This window comes from Ipomoea nil, unplaced genomic scaffold, assembly GCF_001879475.1.
Source record: "Ipomoea nil cultivar Tokyo-kokei standard unplaced genomic scaffold, Asagao_1.1 scaffold1043, whole genome shotgun sequence".
Taxonomy (NCBI): domain Eukaryota; kingdom Viridiplantae; phylum Streptophyta; class Magnoliopsida; order Solanales; family Convolvulaceae; genus Ipomoea; species Ipomoea nil.
In genome coordinates, this window is record NW_017617471.1 from 5,553,595 (window position 1) to 5,562,500 (window position 8,906).

General features: G+C 37.9%; 1 protein-coding gene across 1 annotated transcript; it reads right to left on the bottom strand.

Annotated features, from left to right (window-relative positions):
* Nucleotides 1-4,355: 4,355 nt before the first annotated feature.
* Nucleotides 4,356-7,682, bottom strand: LOC109181956 (wall-associated receptor kinase 2-like). The gene is made up of 4 exons (XM_019331942.1): nucleotides 6,710-7,682; nucleotides 6,125-6,286; nucleotides 5,728-5,895; nucleotides 4,356-5,629 (listed from the first exon to the last, which is right to left on the bottom strand). The coding sequence occupies exons 1-4, from the start codon at nucleotides 7,644-7,646 to the stop codon at nucleotides 4,491-4,493; spliced, it is 2,406 nt and encodes an 801-aa protein (XP_019187487.1). The 5' UTR covers nucleotides 7,647-7,682; the 3' UTR covers nucleotides 4,356-4,490.
* Nucleotides 7,683-8,906: the final 1,224 nt, after the last annotated feature.

Here is an 8,906-nt window from a genome sequence, read left to right on the forward strand (position 1 = left end):
TATATTTAAATATTTCCATTATTTATGTTTTAGTATCACTAATGAATTTTAGTTTTTATTATGTGTAAATAATTTAAATATTATTTTTTGAAAAACATAATAAGATGATAAGTGGTGGGTACCCGTAGTGGGCACCTGCCCCGGTGGGGTGGGTGAGTTTTGAAAAAGTCCACCCGATGCGGGTTAGAGGTGGTTATGGGTGGAGAAAATATAAGGTGGATCAGGTGATGGATGTAGCCCTGCCCGACCCACACCCGACCCATTGTCATCCCTATATATATTGAAGGGTTTAGGTGCGGGATGGGGTTTCCTGTGCGGTTGTGCGGTTGGACTTACATTAAGCATTAAACTCAGGCAAAGTACACAACACACGCATATTAAGCACACAAACAAAATACCTTCAGAACACAAATCCACGCATCTTAAGCACAAAACTCACGCATCTTAATCATAACCCTCACGCACTTTAAGCATAAAATTAAAACACACGCATTTTAAGTTTCAACAACTACTCACATTAAACACAAACTCACGCACGTTAAGCACAAAACTCAAGCATGTTAAACACAAAACTCACGCACCTTAAGCACAAAGCTCATGCACTTAAGTTTCAACACACAACTCACATTAAGCACAAACACACGCACCTTAAAGCACAATACTCAAGCACGTTATATACAAAACTGATTCAAGTTAAAACCGCACAACCGCATGGGAGACACAAACTAACCCACACCTGTTCTATATATATATATATATATATATATATATATGCAAATTACGCACCTATGCAACCCAGATATGGATTGCCTTGATAGCCGTAATCGCATCTGCAACGATAGCCTCCGAATCCGGTGTCTGAATCTACGCAATGGCTATTCTCTGTGCATGCATATCCACTACTACTTTGGGCTCGTTCGCAATTCAAGTTTCCAATTGCCCAGTCTAGTGCGACCGTAACACTATCATGAACCCTCTGATCAATATCAGCATTACTTAAATCCGCTGCACCAAGGAATCTGAACCCACTCGTTTCTCCAAGAAAAGTGTGGCCGCAGGTATTGAAGGACGACCCTGACCCAGCGTTTGTGATCATGGTTATGTTGTAGACCTTGTTCACGCCTTTTGGCAAGGGTAATTGGCAGCACCCAATGCCGGAACAAGTCCCATATTCCGGCATCATCTGAGAGGCATTTCCGGTGCATCGCGAGGTGCATCCGGTAGTGGCAGTGGTATTGGTTCCGTCGGTTATCAGCAGAGTTTCATCGCAGCCTAGGATGGTTATCTTGTTTTCAGGGGATGGGCTGTAATGATTGTACTTTATTAAACTCAGGGGCCAACTTAGGTTTGGGCTACGACGAATCAATGCTCCGTTGGAGTCGTTGCAACTGTGAATTACGCTGGGACTCGGAATCCATATCTGCGTATCTGATATGTCATAGACTGAGACTCGTGAGTACCATCCACTATTGAGGACTGCTTTGGGTGGATTAAAATTGGTGTCGCATAACACCTCGAATCCGGAATCAAGTGCACATCCACTTGCTATTCCAATTCCGAATGGGTAAGGAACCGTCAAGTTCCCGCATTTGGTGGGACAATCTGGATGACCAACTTGGCTAGAGTTGGTTGTCTGAGCAATAGCGGAGGCAGACAGGAACACGACCACCACAATTAATAAACAACACGAACAACATATGCGGCACGCAACAGGGGCACAGTGTTCCATATATACTTGTATATAGAAGCTAAGGTGTAATTAATACATACCAATTCGATCTGTATATGGATAAAAGTTATCTATATGGATGGGCGATGAAGACTCTTTGATGAAAATCAGAGTGTGGGTAACTAGTGATATATAGGCCCAGGTCTGCATCATCATGTTTGAAATTTGCTTTAGTTTATATGTACTCACATGAAATATAACTTCTATTATATATACCTGTATAAATTTTATTGTATAAATATAAATGATGGTCCCCTTGTGTTTTAAATTAATCAGTTTCGGGCTAGCTTAGTAAATTTTAAGCTAGCCCGTTCTGGCTATGGAGTTTATTAGTTTTGGATTTATTAGACTAATTCTTATGGAGCTAATTTGTCCGAATTATTGACCTAGTCAATTTTGATTTTATTGTGTCAGCTCATCAAATTCGGACTTCAAAGTCTAGAGCAATTACGTACCGGGGATGAAGGGTACTAATAAGTCCAACACGCACTCACTAGTCACTAGGTCCTACACATTAACTTTTTTGGCTTGTTCCTGCTTAGGTCCATTAATTCAAAGTCGTCTAACGTGGATGAAGGGTACGGGTACCAATAAGCTAGATTTTCCAACGTTAATTAATTAATTAGCATGACACTTTTCCCTACGGCTAGAATTGGCGACAAGAACGTTGAAAATTTTACGAATTGTTCTTGATTGAGGTTACTTTTTTATTTTTTTTAAAATGCTACGAGACAAATCAATGCAAACCGAAAAGGGGAAATGCACATTCAAAAGTCACTGATAGGTGACATTTTGAGTTGATTTTATGCTTTAATTGATTAGCTATCTAGGGATGTCAATTTGTTGTCAATTTGTCCCGTTCTTGATGTGGATCTCCGATCTTCATCTCGTTTATGAACGATACGGCATAATTCTAGAATCAGAGAACTTCTCATATCCAGAGATTGTATCCTTTCCTGTTTGATACATACTTGTGTTACCGATACTTTGAATTGAATATATATATAATTCAAATTTTTGTGTTTATATATTTTAATGTCCCCTTGAAACTTGCTTGTACAACCCTTTGAGAGCATATATATACTACTCGAAAGTATATAGTACAAGGAAATCTCAGCACTATAGTTAAAGATATAAGGCCGTTTCAATTCGTGCCAAGGAGTTTTGAGGGATGTGAGGCCGTTTCAACTCGTGCCAAGGAGCCTTGAAGGATATGAAGCAGTTTTGACTCATGACAAGGTGCCTTTAAAAGAATATGAGGTAGTTTTGACTCGTGCCAATGAATATATTTTAGCTTCCTCCATTTCAAATTTCATAAAGGGCCGGGTTTACCCCATCATTGGTTGAAATGTGTGTGCCTATGAAGAGGTGAGAGGCAGTCCACTTGTCCCTGTGCGTGTCAAAATTTGTAAACACGAAAAACTTGAATGGTATATATTAAATTCAAAGTATCGGTCACAATGAAGCATGTATCAAATAGGAAGGGGTACAATATCTGAATATGAGAAGTCCTTTGATTCTCTACTAGAAGTATACCGAATCGTTCTAATTCCTTGTTGAAGGGCCTCCAGAGTTAAGTAGCTTGTTCTTCAAAGAAGGGTTTATATGTAACTTGATCTTCAAAGGAGGGCTTTTGGTTCTCAAATATAATGGCGTGTTCCTCATTGCATGTGTATGTCGGACGTGTTCCGATCCAAATGATATCCTAGCGAGATTATTCCGACAGAGAGCTACTCTATTACCAAAACAAGAGGGATCCTGTGGCATGAGGGAATGAATTTTATTCAATTTTAATTAACAATACTTCTGAACAACTTCAATGGATATCAGGGGTGATCTAATTGTATAAGTGTCTTGTGTCGTTGTACTTAATATAAACTTGCTAATTAAATTGATCTTGATCTGGGCCTGTGCCTCGGGATTCAACCGCATTGCCATCTTGTGTCTCATGTGTATTTTTTTCACGTTATTATTTTCACTACATATATGATTTTGGACTAAGCTAGTTACAAGGATTTTATTCTCATATAATAATCCTGTGAGCCAGCTCTGAGTAATCAAATTCATATCACACTGCACGAGATCAGAGTATAGATTTTCAAGTTCAATCCGTCGGAGATGAAAATTTATAACTTTGTATTAACATTGGCAACGGGAGCCTCTCTAGAGGCACCACGAACACTATAAAAGACTTGAAATACTCTCAAAAGCATATCCCAAAACCAATATAGTCTATATATCCTTTCAAACTGATAATCTCTTCATAATGTTGAGTAATTTTCAAACTTGTATCACTAGTTGTTTTGTGTTACAAGTTGTTGAAGGCTTCCTTAACATTTTCACCTTCATCCATACACACATTATCACCCTGGTTAGTTTCATTCAATCCCTTTCTCTCCTATTAAATTATATTCTTTCCAAACCCAAGGTAGTTTAAGTTTTCCTGTTTCGCATAATTTTGGATTGTAACGAATAGAGAAAATTTAGTGATCTCTGTTGCTCACTAAAATACAAAATACAAGACCTACATAGAATTGGGAAAACAAACCATTAAATGCAGAATCATTAGAAAAAGGAAGCAAAAACTAACAGAAAAAAGCATATATTAAGACAAACATTTAATTAAGTTCAATAATATATGAAACTCCAAGCCGCCTACATATATGCTAGACTATTGGAATTTCTTCATGTGGGTAACATTATGTTCCTATTCTTTCATCCCTTCATGTGTGGCATTATACATGATTCCTTGTAATAAGATCTATGGGCTAATTGGAACTGCATAAAGATCTGATGGTTCATCCTCTTCATGTACATAACAAGAAGGCTCCTCCCAAGAATGCTTAGCGGACATTCTTATACTTTCAAGTTCACTGGCTACTTCTTTCATTTTAGGCCTATCTTCTCCTTTAAGTTGAAGGCATCTTTTCACAAGTATTGCCATTCTTTCAAATTGGTCCAGTGTCCCCTCAATTACTAGCCTAGGCACAAGAATCTGAAATAGTCTATTCTCATTCACGGATCGAACAAAATATGCGGATAAGTTTCTATCCTCCTCCGCACTCATATTTGGAGACACAGGTTTCCTTTCTGTCAAAAGTTCGGCCAAGACTACTCCAAAACTGTATACATCACTCTTTTCTGTCAACCAGCTTGTTTGGAAGTATTCTGGATCCAAATAACCAAGTGTTCCTTGGACTAGTGTTGCCAAATGCGTCCGATCCAAAGGGACTAACCTGGAAGCCCCGAAATCAGAGACCTTTGCAGTATAGTTTTCATCTATCAATATGTTGGACGATTTGACGTCCCTGTGGATTATAGGCATGGATGCAGCTGAGTGAAGATAAGCAAGTGCACCTGCAGCTTCAATTGCAATTCTCAAACGATTTTCCCATGACAACCAATCCGATGCACCTCCTTGGCGGTGGATATGGTGATACAGAGTTCCATTAGAGATGTATTCATATACTAGCAAAGGAACTTCAGCTTCCAAGCAACACCCCAAGAATTTGACAATATAACGATGATTGATCCGAGAAAGAATAACCACCTCATTGATGAACTGTTCAACTTGAGTGTCATCAACTGTTTTTGATCTCTTAATTGCAACTTCAAGCATGTTGGGTAAGATTCCTTTAAATACAGTGCCATTTCCACCTCGACCCAGAATCATGTCTTGAGCATAGTTATTGGTAGCTTCCCTAAGCTCTTTGGCAGAGTAAATTTTTGTCACGTCTGCACCGTCATTGTCCCCTTCACTTGAGGTGATCCTTTGTTTCAGTAAAAAACCACCATTTTGTTCAAAGAACTTGAGCCTCATTTTAGCACGATTTTTTTTCTTGATGACATAGCATAATGAAGTAGCTATAGCAACCATGGCTAAAACTCCCAATCCTATCCCTGTATTATATATATTGATGGTAGCTAGGTTATCAGTAAACTACGTCATACACTCATATATACCATTCCTTCAAACATAATTTTATATAGTTCATTACCTAGAAAGAATTTTAACCATGGAAAATCTGACTTTTTGTTCATAAGAAGGCATCTCTGACCATCGCCACTGTAGTACCCATCAAGACAACTACAGTTGAAGCTCCCTGGAATGTTAATGCATCCCAGTTCGCAAGTATTCTTCTCTGGATCTTTGCATTCATCCACATCTGGAACATATGATAAAAACGCAAAATTATTATATCCTTATTGTTATACTACTATATATAACTACATTTTTCTCCATCTTAGTTATCATGATCTAGCTTCTATGAGTTCTATCTTTTCTATTTGCTATTGTCATATATATATATATATATATATATATATATATATATATATATATAAAAGAAAGTAAATAAGGAGTATTAAATAGTATATATTGATTTGATTACGCACCAGTGCAACCTGGACTTAGATATGGGTTGCCTTCATAACCATCATCACAGCGGCACATGTAACCTCCCTTTCCTGTGTCTGAATCTATGCAATGACTATTCGCTTGGCATGCATATCCACTTTTGTTCTGCGCTTCCTTGCAACTCAAGTTTCCAATTCCCTCTAATACAAGTCAAACAATATTATTCAACATGCATGCAAATTTTATTACTTCATTCATCTCAATTTATGGGTCTTGATTAATGAAGTTTGATTTAAGTTATTAGCAAATAGGATAAGAGCTAAATAGGCCCTCGAACTAATCCTGAAAATACAATTAACTCCCTCAATTGCAAAAAAAATTAATTGGACAAAATTACAATGATCCGAGAAAATTTTATACAACAAAATAAATATTAAACAATATGTACTCCATCTGTTTTATTTTACTTAAATATTTATTAATTATTTTAAATTTATTTTTTAATAATACTTTTAATATAATTTTTAAAAATATAAAATTTATATATTAATAATAACTTCAGTCAACTTTACTTGCTAACGGAACTAAACATATGAGGAATATAAATGTATGAAATTACGCACCTATGCAACCCAGATATGGATTGCCTTGATAGCCGTAATCGCAGCTGCAACGATAGCCTCCGAATCCGGTGTCGGAATCTACGCAATGGCTATTCTCTTTGCATGCATATCCACTAGCGTTGTGGGCTCGTTTGCAACTCAAGTTTCCAATTGCCCAGTCTAGTGCAACCGTAACACTATCATGAACCCTCTGATCAATATCAGCGTTACTTAAATCCGTTGCACCAAGGAATCTGAACCCACCCGTTTCTCCAAGAAAGGCGTGGCCGCAGGTATTGAAGGACGACCCTGACCCAGCGTTTGTGATCATGGTTATGTTGTAGACCTTGTTCACGCCTTTTGGCAAGGGTAATTGGCAGCAGCCGAAGCCGGAACAAGTCCCATTTTCCGGCATAATCTGTGAGGCATTACCGGTGCATCGAGAGGTGCATTTTGTAGTGGCAGTGGCATTGGTTTCGTCGGTTATCACCAGAGTTTGATCGCAGCCTAGGATGGTTATCTTGTTTTCAGGGGAGCGGCTGTAATGGTTGTACTTTAATAAACCCAGGGACCAACTTAGGTTTGGGCTACGACGAATCAATGCTCCGTTGGAGTCATTGCAACGGTGAAATACGCGGGGACTGGGAACCCTTATCTGTGTATCTGATATGTCATGGATTGGGATAGGTGGGCCGCCCCATCCGCTATTCAGGACTGGCCTGGGTGGATTGGAATTATTGGTGTCGCACAATATCTCGAATCCGGGATCAAGGGCACATCCACTTCCTATTCCTATTCCGAATGGGTAAGGAACAGTCAAGTTTCCACAACGGGTGGGACAACCTGGACGACCAACTTGACTGGAATTGGTTGTCTGAGCAATAGCCGAGGCAGACAGGAAGACAACAACCACCATTAATAAACAACATATGCATGCAACATGGGCACATTGTTCCATACTTGAACATAGAATGAAGGTGTAATACTACTACATTACCAAATCTGTATATGGATATATAAAAGTTGGGTTGGCCATGAAATTATACGCTATATCCGGGGCAGGCGATGACTTTAGTCAAAGTCAATTCCCACACAGACTCATTAATTAGGTCCTAAGCTTGAACTTTCTCGGCTTGTTCCTGGTCATTGTGCCTTTGGTCCACTAATTCAAAGTCTAAATTAAAGCAATTAATTAACGCGGATTAAGTGTACTTGTACTAATATAAGTCCCACACGCACTCACTAGGTTCTACACATGGACTTTCTCGACTGGTTCCTGGTTGTGCCTTAGGACTTAGGAGTTAGGTCCATTAATTCAAAGTCTAAAGCAGTTAATTTAACGCGGATGAATGGTTAATTAGCATGACCTTTTCCACTTCGGCTAGATTTGGCGACGCCAATGTTGAAAATTTTACCTTAGGGTGTGTATGAAAATCAAGAAAAATACATAAATATGTTACTCCTAGATGTTATATTGACCGGGACGTAGGGGGGCTTTGAGATTGAACAAATTATATCATGGATCAGGGTCTATCTTGTATTGTAGGTCTTGGTTCAAAATTAATTTTTATTTTCTGTATCTATAATTGACATATTCTGTACGACTGTACCTGAAGTTGATAGTTGTTGTACATGTATCTATCATATTGCGTGTCAGTAATTATCAAGTTATTTGTTTACATGTACATAAACGGTTAACTATAGGTACATAATGTGTTAACTGAAGGTACAAAATTTTTGTATCATTGTTCACAATGCAATATGAGGAACATTATGCTGTGAGTACGTGCCCACCTTGCAAGGTGGACACGGTTCCATATCCATAATTTTTATACTGTAGATTCATAATTTCTATATTGTAGATCCATCATTTCTATACTGTAGATTCATAAAATTCATACTTCAGATTCATAATTTCTAAACCGTAGATTCATAATTTAAATACAATAGATTCATAATTTCTATACAGTAGATTCATAATATATGTACTGTAGATTCAGGATTTCTGTACCGTAAATTCATAATTTCTAAACTGTATAGTTATCAAATTATGAATATATAGTTCTCTGATTTGTGAAAATAGAGTTCAACAATTGGAATCAAAAGCATAAATTTTATGAATCTACAGTATATAAATTATGGATCTACAATATAGAAATTATGGATATGGAACTGTGCCCACCTTGCAAGGTGGACACGTGCTTACAGCATAAATTGC

Excerpts from the sequence above, each read along its gene's own strand:
- LOC109181956 (XM_019331942.1), bottom strand. The coding sequence starts at position 7,646 with ATGGAACAATGTGCCCATGTTGCATGCATATGTTGTTTATTAATGGTG. Across the intron at positions 5,896-6,124 it reads TCTAAGTCCAGGTTGCACTG|ATGTGGATGAATGCAAAGAT; the intron begins GTGCGTAATCAA and ends CATATGTTCCAG. Across the intron at positions 5,630-5,727 it reads ATGGTTAAAATTCTTTCTAG|GGATAGGATTGGGAGTTTTA; the intron begins GTAATGAACTAT and ends TATATAATACAG.